Source organism: Pleurodeles waltl, chromosome 4_1 (genome assembly GCF_031143425.1).
Source record: "Pleurodeles waltl isolate 20211129_DDA chromosome 4_1, aPleWal1.hap1.20221129, whole genome shotgun sequence".
In the NCBI taxonomy this organism is placed as follows: Eukaryota; Metazoa; Chordata; class Amphibia; order Caudata; family Salamandridae; genus Pleurodeles; species Pleurodeles waltl.
This window is the reverse complement of record NC_090442.1, coordinates 771,737,672-771,759,423: the sequence shown is the minus strand read 5'-3', so window position 1 is coordinate 771,759,423 and position 21,752 is coordinate 771,737,672. Positions and strand designations below refer to the sequence as shown.

Below are 21,752 nucleotides of genomic sequence, written 5' to 3'. Positions count from 1 at the left end.
CCAGTTCAAAGTGTTGCCATTCGGAATAACAACAGCGCCAAGAGTCTTCACAAAATGCCTTGCCGTAGTGGCAGCCCATTTCAGAAGACAGCAAATACATGTGTTCCCGTATCTGGACGACTGGTTAATCAAAATCAATACGCAAGAACGGTGTTCACAACACACAAAATACGTTATAGAAACCCTTCACAAGTTAGGGTTCTCACTCAACTACCAAAAATCACACCTACAGCCGTGTCAAATACAACAGTATCTGGGAGCAACAATCAACACAAGAAAGGGGATTTCCACTCCAAGTCCACAAAGGGTACAGGCATTCCAAAATGTAATACAGACCATGCACCCAAACCAAAGGTTCCAGGTAAAATTTGTAATGAAACTGCTAGGTATGATGTCCTTATGCATAGCCATTGTCCCAAACGCAAGATTACACATGCAGCCCTTACAACAGAGCCTAGCATCACAATGGTCATAAGCACATGGTCAACTTCAAGATCTAGTGTTGATAGACCGCCAAACATACACCTCGCTTCAATGGTGGAAAACTATAAATTTAAACCAAGGGTGGCCTTTCCAAGACCCAGTGCCTCAATACGTGATCACAACAGATGCCTCCATGGCAGGGTGGGGAACACACCTCAACCAACACAGCATCCATGGACAATGGGACACTCAACAGAGACAACTTCATATCAATCACTTAGAACTACTAGCAGTATTTCTAGCGTTGAAAGCATTTCAACCACTAATAACCCACAAACACATTCTTGTCAAAACAGACAACATGACAACAATGTATTATCTGAACAAACAAGGAGGGACACACTCAACACAATTGTGTCTCTTAGCTCAAAAGATATGGCATTGGGCGATTCACAACCACAGTCGCCTAATAGCGCAGTTCATACCAGGAATCCAAAACCAGTTAGCCGACAATCTCTCTCGAGATCACCAACAGATCCACAAATTGGAAATTCATCCCCAGATACTACTAACTTACTTCCAAAGGTGGGGAATACCGCAAATAGACCTAAAAGCCACAAAAGAAAACGCAAAATGCCAAAACTTGTACCCACAAGCTCAATCTCTAGGCAATGCGTTATGGATGAGTTGGTCAGGGATATTTGCATACGCTTTTCCCCCTCTCCCACTCCTTCTGTATCTAGTAAACAAATTGAGTCAAAACAAACTCAAACTAATATGGATAGCACCAATTTGGGCATGACAACCTTGGTACACAACACTACTAGACCTATCAGTAGTACCTCATATCAAACTGCCAAACAGGCCAGATATGTTAACTCATCACAAACAACAGATCAGACACCCGAATCCAGCATCGCTCAATCTAGCAATTTGGCTCCTGAAATCTTAGAATTCGGACATCTAGACCTTACACAAGAATGCATGGAGGTCATAAAACAGTCTAGGAAACCAACCACAAGACACTGCTATGCAAATAATTGGAAAAGATGTGTTTATTACTGCCATAATAATCACATTCAACCATTACACGCATCTTCAAAAAATATTGTAAGCTATCTACTACACTTACAAAAGTCTAAGTTAGCTTTTTCATCCATAAAAATACATCTGACCGCAATTTCGGCGTATTTGCAAATTACGCATTCAACTTCATTATTCAGAATCCCAGTTATAAAAGCATTTATGGAGGGTCTGAAAAGGATTATTCCACCAAGAACACCACCAGTTCCTTCGTGGAACCTCAACATCTTATTAACACGACTCATGGGTCCACCATTTGAACCCATGCATTCATGTGAAATACAGTACTTAACATGGAAAGTAGTGTTTCTAGTAGCTATCACATCTCTCAGAAGAGTAAGTGAGATACAAGCCTTTTCCATACAAGAACCCTTTATACAAATACACAAACATAAAGTAGTTCTACGCACAAATCCTAAATTCTTACCTAAGGTCACATCACCGTTCCACTTAAATCAAACAGTGGAACTCCCAGTGTTCTTTCCAGAACCAGACTCTGTAGCTGAAAGAGCATTACATACATTAGACATCAAAAGGGCACTAATGTACTACATTGATAGAACCAAACAAATTCGCAAAACAAAACAATTGTTTTTTGCTTTCCAAAAACCTCATACAGGGAATCCAATATCCAAACAAGGCATTGCCAGGTGGATGGTTAAATGTATTCAAACCTGTTATATAAAAGCAAAAAGACAACTGTCTATTACACCAAAGGCACACTCCACTAGAAAGAAAGGTGCCACCATGGCCTTTCTAGGGAACATACCAATGATTGAAATATGTAAGGCAGCCACGTGGTCTACGTCTCATACATTTACCAAGCATTACTGCGTGGATGTGTTAACAACACAGCAAGCCACAGTAGGACTAGCAGTATTGAGAACATTATTTCAAACAACTGCAACTCCTACAGGCTAAACCACCGCTTTTGGGGAGATAACTGCTTACTAGTCTATGCACAGCATGTGTATCTGCAGCTACACATGCCATCGAACGGAAAATGTCACTTACCCGGTGTACATCTGTTCGTGGCATGAGACGCTGCAGATTCACATGCACCCTCCCCGGGAGCCTGTAGCCATTCTAAGTTGCCAAGAAAATTGAACTTGTACATTTGTAAATTTGTTATATCACTTTTAGTCACATTTTGTACATATATATTTACTCCATTGCATGGGCACTATTACTATATACATGACTCCTACATCACCCTCTGCGTGGAAAACAATCTAAGATGGAGTCGACGCCCATGCGCAATGGAGCCGAAAAGGGGAGGAGTCCCTCGATCTTGTGACTCGAAAAGACTTCTTCAAAGAAAAACAACTTGTAACACTCCGAGCCCAACACTAGATGGCGGGATGTGCACAGCATGTGAATCTGCAGCGTCTCATGCCACGAACAGATGTACACTGGGTAAGTGCCATTTTCCATATATGTGTGTGTGTGTGTATGAAAGAAAAAAAATCTAAAGATGGAAATGTCATAGTGAATCATACTGAATCCTCTTATGGTCAACTTTCGTAAGAAAATAGTGGCATAATTTGCAGCATGTGAATCTAAAAGAGGATAAAACTTCAAATGTATTGTTACAGGTAAGTACCTAGTTTTTAAGCATTAATATTAACTCTCTCTTGTCACTTGCACATGCCTGAAAGGAGGATTTGTTTTGTCAATCATACATTGGGAATTTCTTTTGTAGATAATATGATATTTTTCTTGTTCTTTAGTTATTTTCCTGCTCTTTAACCCTCTCTACCATTGATGATTGGGACGTTATCACGCCCTGTAGTATATACCTACCTCATCTCTTCCATCACTGATCTTGAGGGTGTATTGTTTATTACTCCCGACAACCTTACTGGAAAGGACAATTGGCTCATGTATACTATTATGTAAAGTCTTTGCTCCTTTTTCATACTTCTGCTATATTTTCTTTGCAGATTCATTTTGGCCTTTTTCTTGTTTTCTTCTTTCCCGTTAGGTGGTTTCTTTGGTTCAGCTGCTGTCCGACCCCTATTATCGGAGCATGGAGGGTTTCCGTCTCTTGATTGAAAAGGAGTGGCTTTCCTTTGGGCATCGCTTCAGTCACCGCGGTGGACAGACATTTGCCAGTCAGAGCAGTGGCTTCACCCCAGTCTTCCTTCAATTCCTGGACTGTGTCCATCAGGTGAGTACTGTATTACCAAGCTAAAATGAGATCAAATGTGGCCCAGCTATGATAGTGGAGTAACTCTAGTTATTAGAGAATGGTGTCCAGAGAGCTACCATAATAGCACTGAAAGAAACGTATGTGTCTTTGGGTGTGCACGATAGGCCAGCATGAGTGCCATGCAGGTCGGAAGTGAGGGACTGCCAATAATGTACATGCCAAGCTAGCATTTGAGAAGGATGCCTCTGTGAAGGCAAAATTACATTGGCAAACTGGTGTGCGGATACTAAGCTAACATTGGTAGAATGATTTCTAGGTACCGAGCAAGCATTAGTAGAATAATGCCTGGGTGCCTTGCTCACATGGACAGGGTGGTGTTTGCTTTGGTGCCAGGCTGGCAATGGTGGTCATGTGGGTGCCAGGCTGACATAATAAGACTGTTTTATGTGTGGTTCCTAATTTAGCCCTGGAAGAGTGTTGACATTTCCAGCTGGTTTTGGGAATGTGGTGTCAGCATGGGTGTCAATCTTGCATTTGAAAAGTGATCAGTGTGATAATAATGTTGACTTCTTATGCCGCCATCATCACATACTGATCTCTACACCGCTTAACAAGTGCAGATAGCACTGGATCAGAGGTGTCAGTATGGTTTTATAGCTAATGTTGGGAGAATGAGTCTATGTGAGTTTCTGGCTGACATAGCAAGTTTAATGTCCACATGGGAGGCAGATTTGAATAGGCAGAGTTGTGTCGCTGTTGGTGCAAGGCTAACTCTGAGAGAATAAAGTCAAAATGTGTGACAGGCTGGCATTTGTAGATGGACTCCTAAAAGATAACCTTTACTTAGTTCTTTGCTTTTGGGGTAAAAGTGATCTGCATGACTTGAGAAAGTTATACCACCCTGTCTTAGTGTTTTCTCCTTGGTCTGCCATAATTTGCGTTTGTTACCAGTGAGCTCAACAATTTGCAAGTTCATGAGAGGTGCTCCACATTTTTTCTCTACTTATCGGCAGAGCTATGGGGTGATCAGACAGAACAGCCCAGCCCCATTCTAAATGAGTGTGACTAAAGGGCCCACATCACATGCTGTAAGAAGACAGGAAGTCGTTGCATGTTAATTATAGATGTAAGGTGCAAGCCTTTTTCCTGCTTTCCAGTGAAGGTCTGTCCAGTCCACCATATTTGGCATCATTTACATCTTCTCATGTGTGTGATGCGTGGGTGGCACGTGTGTAATCAGTATGCATGCTTTTCTATAGTTGAGTTAATAGGGGTATTTATTTGAGCATCTTGTGCATGGTTTCATTCTGCATTTACCCATCTCATACCTGATAGATCAACAAGTTTATGCTCATGACCTCCCGTTCCTGACAACGATTTTACCTGTTAGGTGTGCAGAGGTTGCCATTTCTTCCTCTTTGTTTACTGCCTTGCCGAGTCTTCTCTCTGCTCATTCATGCATATGTATGTATGGTGCAAACCATTACCAACTCGTTGCTAATAAACAAAGACATACCATATGTAGGAAAGTGCTACTTTTGGACATGGTCATCCCCACTTTTTGATCACTGGTACTGAGGTTTTTTGACTGAGGTGCATTGGGTCCCTGCCAAACAGGTCCCCAGTGCTGTTTCCCTAAGAAAATTTAAAATGTGTTCAATTGGCACACACTTCTGTACCTCTGTAAGTCCCTAGTAAATGGTACCCCTGGCACCTATGGCCTGGGTACTGGGCCCAAGCCCATTACTGGCTAAGGGCTGCAGCATGCATTGTGCCAACCTCAGGGACCCCCCTAAACAAGTTGCACACAGCTGCCATTGCAGACAGCGTGTCCTGGTGCAAGTCTGGCGAAAACACAACATGGAACACCCATTTTGTGCTATTCCCCACTCGCTGCATTTATTTAAATATATGTAAGTGACCCCTACAGCAGGCCTTGGAGCCTCAAGGCAGGGTGCATTATAGTTCATGTGAGGACATATCTGCATGAAAAGGTACGCCCATGTGATGTCGTTTGAATACTAGATATTGAAAATGAGTAGGGAAGCCATTTTAAGGTATGTTCTGGACACTAGTCATTATGAGTTCCCCAGCTACATAATTGCTTTACTGAAACCTATGGGGTTTGGTATCAAACACCTCATCTTAATAAATCCAGACTGACGCAACCCTTGTATTTATTATGACATGCACCCAGAGGGCACCACAGAGGTGCCCCTGAAGTCTACTTGTCCCTTAGTTTGCCGGCTGACTGGTATCTAGCAACCTGCCACCACTGACATGCTTCTGACCCCTAAAGGTGAGAACCTGCGCTCTCAACAGTCAGAAACAATGCCTGCTCCGGAGGAAGAAGTTATTACTTGCTCCAGCAGGGTGGCTAGTAAAGCTGCATACCAAGGCCAGAGGTTCAAAGACCCTGCTGCCTTTTGTATGCTACCACAGCTTCCCCCAGACCTGGGACTTGCCACCCTCTGCCCTTAGGCCCACTGGGCACCAGGACTGGCAGCAGGAAAATTAATTATGTAGTAGGCTTGCTACACCTTTTGGCTGGCCACACCCCTGTGGTGAGCGACCCGAAATGGACACTTCAGGAAGGGTTCCATAATTATTTTTTTGTTGGGTGAACTAGGAATTCTGGGGCATGGTTATGCCCACTTCCCACAGGAAGTGGTCATACAAGGGGGTGTATTTAACAGCATAAAGGGTATGATAGCATCCAAACTCACTAAGCCTGCATCCCTTACTTCAGGGGATGTGGGGATCACTTTCTCAAGGGTGTTTGTTTGCAACCCTGACAGGTCACACAAGAGAAAGGAAATTCCTCTTTGGAAGAAGAAGCCTTACACACTTGTTGTTTCATGCTTCATCATCGGCAACCTCTCCCCACCCTGGTAGGGCTGTGCCACCAGAGTGGACTCAACCTCCTAAGAGTTTAAAACAAAGTGACACTGGAATGAGTTCATATATAAGTTGCTACTGGACAGTGGTTGGATCCAGAAAGACTAAATATACCTTATGGAACCCAGGCTCACCTTTTATTACTCAAGACCATGGGTATAGTTAAAAACCATAGAGATGGTTTCTGAGAACAGTGACTCAAACCATCCTCAAGGCCAACGTGTTTCAGCCCTAGAAATAGCCTAACAGGTCTCAGGCATTTATCAGGGCCACCATATCCCTAATAAATCAATTTACGTCCAAGCTAGATACATACACAAAAAGACCAGGTGAGTCTTACCTGGTTCAGCATAAACTATTACCCTAATCGATAAAGGCAAATTGCTTCTGGTCTTGGAGGGGATTGTGGCTTCTGTAGTCGCACAATCCTCAAGAAGACACTGTGCTGATGCACCAGGGCAGCCAGCTGTAGTCAACTCTACACTCCCCTAAACGCCCCTAAATTGATTATTTTAGGTGTCCCCCAGACACCAGAAGAACACATTTGTCTGACAAAAGAAGAAGAACCTAGAAGCGGCGAAGAAGAGCAAGAATCGTGAACTGCTAGTGGATTTTGGCACAAAACCCTGCTTGCTTACCTGCTCTTGTCTCGACAGTCATGAAACCTAACTTGTTCTGCAGCTGTGCATCCTCCAAAGTCTCGGAGGGCCTCCAGCACTTCACCAAGCTATCAGGATCTCCCTTGAAGTGGAGGTGCTTCTTCCTAAAGGGACCAACCGCAACATCTGGTTCACCGTTCTGCTGATCACTGGGTTCACCAATGCTGTAGCCACCCAAGAGGAGGTCACCGAGCTCCAAAATGCCAGATTAGGCTCCCCACCAAGTGAGAAGACATCAGGACCAACCTGAGCCACCCTGCACCAATACCTGGGGTACCGGACCCCTTGCAGCAGCCAAAGCTTGTTTGAAGTCCAAACCGGATTCATACGTTATATCCGAAGACCAGCCATTGAGGGACATCAGCATCTCAGAGGACATCACAAAGAGTAGTCCAGCTGACCTGTTTTGTCCCTCTACTTGCAGGTCTACCAAAGAACAGTGGGATTCCTTGACTCGGGAGCACCAACGACAAAGATTTGCTGCACCCAAGCTCCACGGCCTGGGTTCACAACATCAGATTGTGTACCCTTGCTCCCAGGACCCCCACTGGCATAGCCCCCTGTTGGGAGCTCCTGGACTTGTCCCCCAAGTCCCCCCCCCTTGCAGTCTCTTTTTAGGTGGCCCCCCTCATCGCCAACCATGCAGTGCTCAAGACACCCGACTCGACTAGCACCTCTGCACCCGGATGTCCACAGGAGACCCCGAGAACTGTTTTTAAGGACCCGTTTGCAGTAAAAGAACTTACAAGGCTTTACTGCATAAAAGAGCATTTGAGTAAAAGTGTTACTTGCTAAACCATTACAACTGCAACAGTACTTATCTTCTTTTAAATTTCCTTGTGCAGAAACATTATATAAACAAAATAACTATTTTTCTAACATTGGTCTTGAGTTCCTTCTTGAGTGTGTGTCTCATTTATTGACTGTGCGTTCAACAAATGCTTAGCACTACCTCTGATAAGCCTAACTGCTTGCCCACTCTACCACAAAAGAGCTTTTGGGATTAATACTTTTATCCATGCAAACCAACCTGGGCTGCCTGTACTATCCGCATAGTCTACCCCTACATTTGATACACTGCATAGGTAGCCAGCTTCCTACACCACACTAGTCTATTCCCTTTATAAAGTGAAAAAAGGACAGAGGATAGTGGAACCTGTCTATACCTCCCATCCTCTTCCCCCACCTTCTAGAGACCATCATAGCACAGACATTTGACACCCATTATGTGCAAGGGAGTCCATTGCAGGTCTTTGCTGTTTGGCGATTTGTCAGATCTCTGATTCAGATGAGATTGTTTAATTTGGTTTCTCTCTCTATTTTCACTGTCTCCACAATCAGCTGCTGCCATGAAATCTTCCATTAACTGTATCTGCATAATGAACAGGTTGACAATTATTTTGCCTGAAAGCAGCAACACTTCCCTCCAAGGAGATAAAAAATAAAATGACCTTCACATGCAATACTGTCTTCCTCTGAACCATGCACTGCTCAGTATGTAAAACATTCTACGTGGAAATGCTTAAGAATAAGAGTTTGTGTTTTTTTCCTAAATATTGGATTGCAAAGAGGATATTGTTGAATCATAACTATTTTTCAGTAATGTACGTATATGAAAGGAGTTCTAATTTAAAACTAATAAAAAGTTTGATTTCCTAATAGTGTGTGGTCAAAGTGTTCCAGAGGCAAATCAGTTTGTAGCTGGGTACAGTGCCGAACAAATACCTGTACTCAAGCATGTGGATAGAACTGTATTCTGTGTCAAGCTTTGATACATAAATTTAAATTATCGACTTCAAGGTGCTTTAAGATTTCTCTGACTGAAAAAAAAGCATCTTGCTCTTTGAGGTGGTAACCAACCTTCTAAGCAATTGCAACAGTACCACATTGTAAGTGCTGTTTGATGCTGGTGCTTGGGCATATTTTCAAATTGGTTGCTTTGTCCTAAAAACTGCTCTGTTGAAGGTTTATTCCACAAGGCCCTCCTTCCCTTAGGTGTTTCACTGCTAAGTGCTCATTACTAAGCATCTGAAACCCTAGAAAACCAGTGGTGAAAAGTTCTACAGCCTATGTGTTTTCTATAGATTGATTTTCAGCCTGCTTAATAATGTCTTTTCATAATGTTTTAACATTCTGCCTGCGCATGCTTAAAAAAAATGAACCTACCATGGTACTTGGCAAATATGCTGGCACACACAATGTAAGGATGTTTAGTAGAACACTTCTTGTCATATGAGCTTTACTTGAATTCTTTCAGTCCTGGTAAATGAGGGTGATAGAACTATTCTTTTGTATGAATATATTTATATAATTTCATTTTCACTTTCTCCATTTTGTCTTTCTGCTCTCCAGCAAATCTTCTCTTTGGCTTTTACAGTGTGCATTTACTTTTAGATTTGACAGATGAAGTGTTTTGTTCTTGTCTTAGATCCATGTGCAGTTTCCAATGGAGTTTGAGTTCAGTCAGTACTACTTGAAATTCCTTGCATACCACTATGTGTCCAACCGATTCCGGACCTTCCTGCTTGACTCAGACTATGAGAGGATAGAACTGGGTAAATATGTGCTACCTCACTGGCCTTTTTCTTCCTTATGTATGTGCGTCTGTGATGTGCGGATGCAAAGTAAAATAGAAAGGCTCTATGTCTCGGATGTCTTTAGGCTATTTTGTGTGCTCGATGTGTTTGAGGCTTGATGTAGTAGCTGTTTGATAGCAAATGCAGGTGCCTTTTTGTTCCTTTTAATGGTACGGAAAATTCAAACATTTTGTCACAAAATGTTATGCAATATGATATTGCATAGCCATTATTAAACAGAATGTTCGATGGCATCTGTCGCTGTAGATACGCATGTTCTGCAATAGCTCGCCATCTGGTGTTGGGCCGGAGTGTTACAAGTTGTTTTTGTTCGAAGAAGTCTTTCGAGTCACGGGACCGAGTGACTCCTCCTTTTGTCTCCATTGCGCATGGGCGTCGACTCCATCTTCGATTGTTTTTTTTCCGCCATCGGGTTCGGACGTGTTCCTGTCGCTCCGAGTTTCGGAACGGAAAATTAGCTAATTTCGGAAGATTTTCGTCGGTATTGTTGCGTTCGGGATCGGCGTACTTAGATTCCACACCGCATCGAAGATCGAAGAGCTCCGGTGCCCTTCGGGGTCGTTTTTCGATCCCCCGTCGGGGCCTGGTCGGCCCGACCGCGTGCTGAAGAACGCCGATGGAACGGACCCCGTTCCGTTTCTGCCCCAAATGCCACAATAAATACCCCTACACAGACCAACACTTGGTCTGCAACCTGTGCCTGTCACCTGAGCACAGCGAAGACACCTGCGAGGCCTGTCGTGCGTTCCGGTCCCGAAAAACACTCCGAGACCGTCGAGCCAGAAGACTTCAGATGGCGTCCGCACCGACAGCCCAACGGGAGTTCGAGGAACAGGAAGAGGAAGGTACCTTCTCGATCCAAGACTCAGACTCCGAAGGATTCGACGATACACAAACCGTGAGTAAGACGTCGAAAACCACACAGAGAAACATTTACAAGGCCCAGGGGATGCCACTGCCATCCGGCCATGGCTCCACCCATAAATTCGGTGACCGACCGTCGGCACCGAAAAAGGCCCAAACAGTGCCGAGGTCGTCCGACTCCGGTCGAGACACCGGCACGCAGCCTTCTCGGGACCGAGAAAGTGCTGGAGACAAGCCTCGACACCGAGATGCCGGTGTGGACACGGCTCGATGCCGAGACAGCGGCACCGAAGCAGATCGACGCCGAGAGGTTTCGGCCCCGAAAAAGAAAAAAGTCACCTCGGAGCCGAAAAAACACGCAGACAGGGTTTCGATGCCGAAACAAACTGCAAGCGACCCAGCTTCAGGCTCTTATACAGAAGAGCACTCGCTAACCTCCCAAATGCAAAAGCATAGGTTTGAGGAAGAGCTACAAGCAACTGATGTGGACCATACGCAAAAGCGTATCTTCATACAGCAGGGGACAGGAAAAATAAGCACCCTTCCCCCCATTAGGAGAAAGAGAAGGTTGGAGTTCCAGACTGAACAGACACCACAACCAAAAGTGGTGAAAAGAGTTACCCCACCACCCTCTCCTCCGCCCGTGATTAACGTCTCACCAGCACAAACTCCATCACACTCCCCAGCTCACACCACCATGAGCCAGGGTGACCAAGATCAGGACGCATGGGACCTATACGACGCCCCAGTGTCAGATAACAGTCCGGAGGCATACCCTACGAAGCCATCTCCACCAGAAGACAGCACCGCGTATTCTCAAGTGGTGGCTAGAGCAGCACAATTTCACAACGTAAGCCTCCACTCAGAACAGGTCGAGGATGATTTTTTATTCAACACACTCTCCTCCACCCACAGCTCATACCAAAGCCTGCCTATGCTCCCTGGTATGCTCCGGCACGCAAAAGACATCTTTAAGGAGCCGGTCAAAAGTAGGGCAATCACACCAAGGGTGGAAAAAAAGTATAAGGCGCCTCCTACAGACCCGGTTTTCATCACTACACAGCTGCCACCAGACTCTGTCGTTGTAGGAGCAGCTAGGAAAAGGGCCAACTCTCACACATCTGGAGATGCACCACCCCCAGATAAAGAAAGCCGCAAGTTCGATGCAGCTGGTAAAAGAGTCGCAGCACAAGCTGCAAACCAGTGGCGCATCGCGAACTCCCAGGCACTACTTGCGCGCTATGACAGAGCCCACTGGGACGAGATGCAACATCTCATTGAACATCTGCCCAAGGACTTACAAAATAGGGCAAAACAAGTGGTTGAGGAGGGACAGACCATTTCCAACAACCAGATCCGCTCCTCCATGGACGCTGCAGATACAGCTGCACGGACAATTAATACATCTGTAACTATCAGAAGGCATGCATGGCTCCGAACGTCTGGATTTAAACCAGAGATTCAACAAGCAGTTCTCAATATGCCTTTTAATGAAAAAGAACTGTTCGGTCCAGAAGTGGACACAGCGATTGAGAAACTCAAAAAAGATACGGACACTGCCAAAGCCATGGGCGCACTCTACTCCCCGCAGAGCAGAGGGAATTACAGCACATTCCGTAAAACGCCCTTTCGAGGGGGGTTTCGGGGTCAAAGCACACAAGCCAGCACCTCACAAGCAACACCGTCCAGTTACCAGGGACAGTATAGAGGAGGTTTTCGGGGACAATATAGAGGAGGGCAATTCCCTAGAAATAGAGGAAGATTTCAGAGCCCCAAAACCCCTACTACTAAACAGTGACTCACATGTCACTCACCCCCTCCACACAACACCAGTGGGGGGAAGAATAGGTCATTATTACAAAGCATGGGAGGAAATCACTACAGACACTTGGGTTCTAGCAATTATCCAACATGGTTATTGCATAGAATTTCTACAATTCCCTCCAAACATACCACCAAAAGCACAAAATTTAACAACACACCATTCCAATCTCCTGGAGATAGAAGTGCAGGCACTATTGCAAAAGAATGCAATCGAATTAGTGCCAAACACACAAATAAACACAGGAGTTTACTCACTGTACTTTCTGATACCAAAGAAGGACAAAACGCTGAGACCAATCCTAGACCTCAGAGTAGTGAACACTTTCATCAAATCAGACCACTTCCACATGGTCACACTACAAGAAGTATTGCCATTGCTAAAACTACACGACTACATGGCAACTTTAGACCTCAAGGATGCTTATTTCCATATACCAATACACCCATCGCACAGGAAATACCTAAGGTTTGTATTCAAAGGAATACATTACCAATTCAAGGTACTGCCTTTCGGATTAACAACCGCACCAAGAGTCTTTACCAAATGTCTAGCGGTAGTCGCTGCACACATAAGAAGGCAGCAAATACATGTGTTCCCATATTTGGACGACTGGCTAATCAAGGCCCATTCGTTCATAGAGTGCTCAAATCACACAAATCAGATCATACAAACCCTCTTCAAACTCGGGTTCACCGTCAACTTTACAAAATCCAACATTCTGCCGCGCAAGGTACAACAATACCTAGGAGCCATAATAGACACATCAAAGGGAGTAGCCACTCCAAGTCCACAAAGAATTCAAAATTTCAACACCATCATACAACGCATGTATCCAACACAAAAGATACAAGCAAAGATGGTATTACAACTCCTAGGCATGATGTCTTCATGCATAGCCATTGTCCCAAACGCAAGACTGCACATGAGGCCCTTACAACAATGCCTAGCATCACAGTGGTCTCAAGCACAGGGTCACCTTCTAGATCTGGTGTTAATAGACCGCCAAACTTACCTCTCGCTTCTGTGGTGGAACAACATAAATTTAAACAAGGGGCGGCCTTTCCAAGACCCAGTGCCACAATACGTAATAACAACAGATGCTTCCATGACAGGGTGGGGAGCACACCTCGATCAACACAGCATACAAGGACAATGGAACGTACATCAAACAAAACTGCATATCAATCACCTAGAACTTCTAGCAGTTTTTCAAGCACTAAAAGCTTTCCAACCAATAATAGTTCACAAATACATTCTCGTCAAAACAGACAACATGACAACAATGTATTATCTAAACAAGCAGGGGGGGACGCACTCCACGCAGTTAAGCCTGCTAGCACAAAAGATTTGGCGTTGGGCAATTCACAACCAAATTCGCCTAATAGCACAATTTATACCAGGGATCCAAAATCAACTCGCAGACAATCTCTCTCGAGATCACCAACAGGTCCACGAATGGGAAATTCACCCCCAAATTCTGAACACTTATTTCAAACTCTGGGGAACACCTCAGATAGACTTGTTTGCGACAAGGGAGAACGCAAAATGCCAAAACTTCGCATCCAGATACCCACACGAACAATCCCAAGGCAATGCCCTATGGATGAACTGGTCAGGGATATTTGCTTACGCTTTTCCTCCTCTCCCTCTCCTTCCTTACCTGGTAAACAAACTCAGTCAAAGCAAACTCAAACTCATATTGATAGCACCAACTTGGGCAAGGCAACCCTGGTACACAACGCTGCTAGACCTATCAGTGGTACCCTGCATCAAATTGCCCAACAGGCCAGATCTGTTGACACAGCACAACCAAAAGATCAGACACCCAGATCCAGCATCGCTGAATCTAGCAATCTGGCTCCTGAAATCCTAGAATTCGGGCACTTACAACTTACCCAAGAATGTATGGAAGTCATAAAACAAGCCAGAAGGCCATCCACCAGGCACTGCTATGCAAGTAAATGGAAGAGGTTTGTTTGCTACTGCCATATTAATCAAATACAACCATTACACACAACTCCAGAACATGTAGTGGGTTACTTGCTTCACTTACAAAAATCTAACCTGGCTTTCTCTTCCATTAAAATACACCTTGCAGCAATATCTGCATACCTGCAGACTACCTATTCAACTTCCCTATATAAGATACCAGTCATTAAAGCATTCATGGAGGGCCTTAGGAGAATTATACCACCAAGAACACCACCTGTTCCTTCATGGAACCTAAATGTTGTCCTAACTAGACTTATGGGTCCACCTTTTGAACCCATGCACTCCTGCGACATACAGTTCCTAACCTGGAAGGTGGCATTTCTCATCGCCATTACTTCCCTAAGAAGAGTAAGCGAGATTCAGGCGTTTACAATACAGGAACCTTTTATACAATTACACAAAAATAAAGTCGTCCTAAGGACCAATCCTAAATTTTTGCCAAAGGTTATTTCACCGTTCCATCTAAATCAAACAGTGGAACTTCCAGTGTTTTTTCCACAGCCAGATACCGTAGCTGAAAGGGCACTACATACATTAGATGTCAAAAGAGCATTGATGTATTACATTGACAGAACAAAAAACATCAGAAAGACTAAACAACTATTTATTGCATTTCAAAAACCTCATGCAGGAAACCCAATATCAAAACAAGGTATAGCCAGATGGATAGTTAAATGCATCCAAATCTGCTACCTTAAAGCTAAACGACAGCTGCCCATTACACCAAGGGCACACTCAACCAGAAAGAAAGGTGCTACCATGGCCTTTCTAGGAAACATCCCAATGCAAGAAATATGTAAGGCAGCCACATGGTCTACGCCTCACACATTCACCAAGCACTACTGTGTAGACGTGTTATCCGCACAACAAGCCACAGTAGGTCAAGCCGTATTAAGAACATTATTTCAGACTACTTCCACTCCTACAGGCTGATCCACCGCTTTTGGGGAAATAACTGCTTACTAGTCTATGCAGAACATGCGTATCTACAGCGACAGATGCCATCGAACTGAAAATGTCACTTACCCAGTGTACATCTGTTCGTGGCATCAGTCGCAGTAGATTCGCATGTGCCCACCCGCCTCCCCGGGAGCCTGTAGCAGTTTGGAAGTTACCTTCAATTATTTATATATGTATCATCTCAACCTTAAATAGGTGCATACTTAGTCACTCCATTGCATGGGCACTATTACTACAATTCAACTCCTACCTCACCCTCTGCGGGGAAAAACAATCGAAGATGGAGTCGACGCCCATGCGCAATGGAGACAAAAGGAGGAGTCACTCGGTCCCGTGACTCGAAAGACTTCTTCGAACAAAAACAACTTGTAACACTCCGGCCCAACACCAGATGGCGAGCTATTGCAGAACATGCGAATCTACTGCGACTGATGCCACGAACAGATGTACACTGGGTAAGTGACATTTTCATTACACAGCAAGCCACTAGCATTGAGCCAGATTTTTATGGCACTATCATTATGCATGCTGTTTTGGACAAGAATGTCTTTTGATAGCCGACTTAGTTTCAGTCGTTTTCATATGTCAAAGCACCACAGTCAACAATTTAACAGTACCTGCTTGGCAGTTGTAAGAAATCTTTCTCTCCCATAAGATTCCCAGGGTGAGATATTTCTCCTTGGCATGTATCAGTGAGACATTGCTCACCCATGTATTGATCCAATGCATAAACAATTGATCACTCTTGAGAATCAGACTAAATGACGTGTAAATGCAAGCAACCATTAATTGGAGTCATTTATCATGAGGTGTATAAATAATGAGTAGGTTAATGTATACTTTTCTGGTAAGGCATACTGAAAAAAGCACTGCCAGTTGAGGTGGAAAATCAGACCATAGTGGGAAACCATTAGGGATGGAAATAAACACCGGCAGCTTATATGTCATGAGAGCTAGGGAAGGAGAGGTATGATGGAGGGACAGTGAATAAGAAAAGTGTTAGTGGGGTAATGATCAAATGGGGCGTGCGGGTACAGGTGTATTCCCCTTAATGAGGAAGTATTGTCAAAATGAATCACTCTATATTCAACAGAAGTGGCAAATCTGTGTTAACGTGACGGGTCAGTTTTATTTTACTCAAATAAACTCTTGTAATTATTGCAAGTGAAGGAAAAGGCACTTGATACTCCAATACATGTACTTGTTTAGTTTAAGGGATTTTTTACTTGATTTATTCATTGTTTGCAACATAGGTGTTTTGTACGAGGAGAAGGGGGAGCGGCGAAGCCAGCATGTGTACAAGTCTATTTGGGATTACATGGAGCGTTTAAACAAAAAAACACCTGTCTTCTTCAACTACATGTATGCGCCAGAGGATGGTGAGGTAAGTTGACCAATAAATAGGGTGTAGAGGTGAATGTTTGGCACAGCTGAGCATGTGTAAGGGAGGTGGGCAAGCTTATCGAGGTAGCACAGGAAAGGTGAGTTCAGGTTTACAGCCACATACATATTGTTTAAATCCATTATTTAATTTTAAAATATAATTCAAATACAATATTGAAAGTCGACTTGATATAAATCTGTGACTCCTTAATTATATTCACTGTGTTTCTGATCTGTTTGTTTGTTTGTTAGTCGTTCCTGTGGTTTTGCCAAGAACATCTGCCAATCTCCTTATTTGCTTGCTATGGCTGTCCCTAAAACAATACCAAACATTGCCTCATTGGATTTCTGTTCTTCACAAGATTCCTTGAAACTCTGGGATCTCCCCACTTTCGATAGATATGCTTCTGAGCTGCAGTATTCTATGACCAGTTTCTGTTTCCATGATTCCCTAAATTAATTGTTGCTTCTCAAAGTGGCTGCACTAGAAGAGCCACACTTTGCTTTCAGTTGTGGTACTTTACCTAATTATGCCTAACCATCTTTTTTTAATGTAATATGGATATGGAGCAGCAACCTGGAATATCCTTTGCTCACCCTCCCTTCGAAAGCTTGCTGAGAAAATTTGTGTTATCATTAGATGCCTTAAAGGTACAAGCTTTGAATGGAATGGCAGTTGCTTGTGGATGTCCTCTAGCTTACACTCCACACTCCTCCGCATACAGTGCGATCTCAGAATACTCAATTGTAACACTTTCTGTGTACCAGTCATGTACCATGTACAATGGAAAATTACTACCGCAAATAACAAGATTCCTTCTGAACACAGTTCATAGTGAACCTTGCCGGGCAGTTTGGGCTGCAGTGTTCCTACTGGAGCAGAATAATGGCTGATTTTAATATGGCAGATTCCTTTTTAAAGTTGCCCGATGGGCAAACAAAATAACAATGGACTTGAATGTGCGCTTAAAGTAATTACCATAAGTTAAGATTAATCTAAGCATTCCACTCATCATTTTTTTATTTGTTTAGTAAAATGCCATAAGTACAATTGCTTGTCAAGACATGGGTCACATGCTCACAATGCCACTTGAACCAAGCAGCACCATAAAAAAGAGGCTTGGATAGACAAAAAGGTATCGGATTGCTTACTTTCTCTCGTAGGGGATTTCCATGTATAGTCATAAGCATTGAATAGTTCCGCGCGCCTGCGGGGACCCCGGAGCACTGATGTGAAGTATATTCTTAAGTGCAAACACCAGCCGTTTAAAGAAAAGGTCTGTCAAAAAACACTTAAGAATAACATTGTGCAGCCTATGTGAACAGCTACACAGGCCAAATTGTTGAAAAGAAAATCAATAGTAGTGTAAATTCATGTTCAAACACCTATTTATTCTAGAAATGTAATAACAAATACATTCTCATACTTTATTTACACCTCTGATGAGAATAAAACAATGCAGGGCAGTGTAGCCCATAGGCTGCCATTATACAGAATGTAAATAGAGCTGTGCCTTTAAGAAAAGTAAAGTCTTCCTGTTTCCCATCATGCACAGCAAAAGGCAGTTGCCTCAGTTCTTTTTTCCGGCTCCTGCTGACAGGACCCTGAAGCATTGAGCTCTACCTCACAAAAGCTTTTGTGACAGAAATTCATTGAAATATCTTCTGAATTTCATTTTCACTCGACGTTTTTACCTTTGAGTGATCATTTTCTACTGATTTCTGTTAAATTCTGACAGAATTTTGAGGTTTTTCTAGTTAGAAATGCCTTCACTTTTTGATAAATGTCCTTCTTGTGGAAGAAAGAAGGCTAAAACAGATCCACATAGGGTCTGTATAATTTGTCTTCCATCCAGCCACAAACCGGAGTCGTGTGACATTTGTAAAACCTTCTCTAGAAGAACCCTTCGTGACAGAGAGAAGATCCGACTCCAGGCGAAAGAGGACAGGAGAAAAAGTGGCCATTCCACTACAGAGCGAGGAGAAGGTCAGACTTCTACCAGGGCTCAACCTGTTTCCTCCATGACTCCTTCCAGACCTGCGGAAAAACGACATAGATCTCCGACGACGTCGAGAGCGTCGACGTCGAAGCAGGGAACGGCGCCAACATGTTCGCCGTCGAGGAGTGCTTCGCCGGCGAGAAAAAGACATTGTTCGCCGTCGACAGCTATTTCGCCGTCGAGGCGGCGAAGACACCCGACGTCGAGAGGATCTGGGTCGCCGTCGACACGGCGAACACAGTCCACGCCAAGGAGATCCGAGTCGGGCTCGCCGTCGACACGGCGAGGGAGATCGCCGTCGAGAGAGAGTGTTCGCCGTCGGAGGCGTTCACCGTCACTGCACCGACGTCGAGGTTCGTCGTCGAGAGGTTCTCAGCGGCGAGACGAGTCGACGTCTAGAGGCACTCGGTGTCACCGCAGTTCGACGTCGAGGAGTGCTTCGACGTCGAGAAGACCATCTAAGAGGCCTAGAAGGGTTTATACAACCTCAGAATCCTCGGCCTCGCTTATCCTACTTCCAGCATCACCACAGCTCTCACAAAGGCAGTCGCCTTTACCACAGACGCCGGTAACACCTACGGCTCCTCTTCCGGCGCCTCCTCCAGAACCTGTTCCGAGGACTCCAACGCGATCTGCAGGGCGTTCTGGTTATTCCTCGAGGCGTACATCTACCTCAAGGCACCGTCGTCAATCACATCATGGACATTCTTCATCGTCCACACGAGACTACTCTCCAACCTTATCAGACTCACCATCCCCAAGAGTGTCTCCCATAGATGATGTCAACACATTTCAGGAGGTCTTAGTGAGAGGGGCAACCAAGCTGAATATCCCGCTAGCAGCTCCAGCCCAATCGACATCAGTAATCTTTGAGACCTTGCATCAAAGGACATCTTCACGACCTTTATTTCCACTGGTTCCGGGTCTTATTGAACCAGCAATGGACATTTTTCTCACGCCGGCTACAACAAAGTCTGCTCCTTCCAGACTCATTAAAAAGTACCGTCCACCAGAGCAAGATCCTCTATTCTTGAGGTCGGACCCAGTACCAGACTCGGTAGTTATAGTGGCAGCGAAGAAATCGCATTCGACGTCACCGTCTTCCTCTGCTCCCCCAGACAAAGAAAGCAGAAAGATCGATGCTGCAGGAAGAAAAGTATGCTCGACGGCATCTATCACCATGAAAGCAGCCAGTGCCACTGCTTTATTAGGGAGATATGATCGATCCCTCTGGGACTCTATACTACAGTTCGCAGAGCATCTCCCTAGGGACAAAAGGGAAGATTTCCTAGAGGTCGTGAGCGAGGGAGCAATGGTTTCTAACCAGATCATAAGTGCTGCGGCAGATGCTTCAACTCTATCCGCACATAACTATGCTCATGGTATAGCGCTCAGGAGACATGCATGGCTGCGGCTTACATCGCTTAAACCCGAAGCACAGCAGAGAATACAGAACCTGCCTTTCTCAGGCTCCACTTTATTCGGCTCTCATGCCGATGATGAGATGGCCAGAATGAAGTCGGAGCTGGATACCTTAAAAGCGGTAGGCATAGAGCGACCTAAAGAACAGCGAAAGGGATTCCGCCCATATCAAAGAAGACTGTTCACCCACAGGTATCAGGCTCCACATTGGTCGTCTTCACGCCCTCAGCAACAGCAGCAGCAGCAGCAGCATCAGAGGGGCTTCTCCAGAAGGTCGACAAGGGGTCGTTCAACACCTCAGACCCAGACACCTCGACAAGCTCCCACGTCTAGGCCCTGAATCTTTGCTTCCCCCTCCTCCGTTACCCACTCCGGTAGGGGGAAGTATCTCAAATCATCTAGACGAGTGGCTACGCATCACAACAGACGCCTGGGTATTGAATATTGTGAGACATGGTTACGCTCTCAGATTCACCAGTTCTCCACCATCTGTTCCACCCAAAACAGCCAACCACCATCTCGAAGCTCTGCAGTTAGAGGTCAATATCCTATTGCAAAAAAGAGCCATAGAACCCGTTCCCATCAGCCAACATGGGAAGGGGATTTATTCGAGATATTTCCTTGTACAGAAAAAAGACAAACAAGAGTTTCGTCCCATCTTAGATCTGAGGACAGCAAACAAATGGATTCGCAAAGAAAAATTCAGGATGTTAGCCTTACACCAAATTTACCCACATTTACGTCAGGGCGACTGGCTATGTGCGATAGATCTTTGCGACGCTTACTTCCATATCCCAGTAACCAAGAAACATCGAAAATTCCTAAGGTTCACTGTCGGAAAACGCCATTACCAATTTGCAGTTCTACCGTTCGGCCTAAAATCAGCGCCAAGAACTTTTTCCAAATGCATGGCGGTAGTAGCCGCCCACTTGAGGAAACAGCGAATATTCGTCTATCCCTATCTAGACGATTGGCTCATAAAGGCCTCCAGCTATCTCGAGGCACAGCAGCATTTCGAATGGACTCTACAACTGCTACAAAAACTTGGTCTTCAAGTCAATCTTCTGAAATCAACAGCAACACCTGTTCAGAGGTTGCATTACTTAGGGGCCATTGTAGATACCAAGCTAGGAAAGGTGTTTCCTTCGGAGGAACGACGGTTATCGATTCTCCAAAAGTGCAAACAACTGCAGGAAAGACCTCAAGCCACTGCAAGAATAATAGCTTCTCTACTGGGCTCGATGGCGTCTTGTATCCATCTGGTTCCCAATGCTCGTCTCCATATGAGACCATTGCAGGAAAATCTAGAGGATCAGTGGTGTCAACTAAGGGACGATTGGGAGAACAAAGTCCTGCTGTCTCCTCACACCCTACAATCCCTCAAGTGGTGGTGTTTGCCCAGCAATCTCTTGGTGGGGATTCCGTTCCAACAACGACCTCCATCTCAAACCATCGTAACAGATGCGTCACTGCTCGGATGGGGGGTGCACATGG

At 44.6% G+C, this 21,752-nt stretch overlaps 1 protein-coding gene across 8 annotated transcripts in view; it reads left to right on the top strand.

Annotated features, from left to right (window-relative positions):
- Positions 1–21,752, top strand: part of SBF1 (SET binding factor 1) — a 1,129,538-nt gene that overhangs the window by 932,880 nt on the left and 174,906 nt on the right. For all 8 annotated transcript variants that reach the window (XM_069229431.1, XM_069229429.1, XM_069229425.1 and 5 more), the window contains 3 exons: positions 3,491–3,676; positions 9,644–9,770; positions 16,707–16,837. In XM_069229431.1, the coding sequence (XP_069085532.1) occupies positions 3,491–3,676; positions 9,644–9,770; positions 16,707–16,837 (444 nt within the window). The remainder of the gene's footprint in view (positions 1–3,490; positions 3,677–9,643; positions 9,771–16,706; positions 16,838–21,752) is intronic.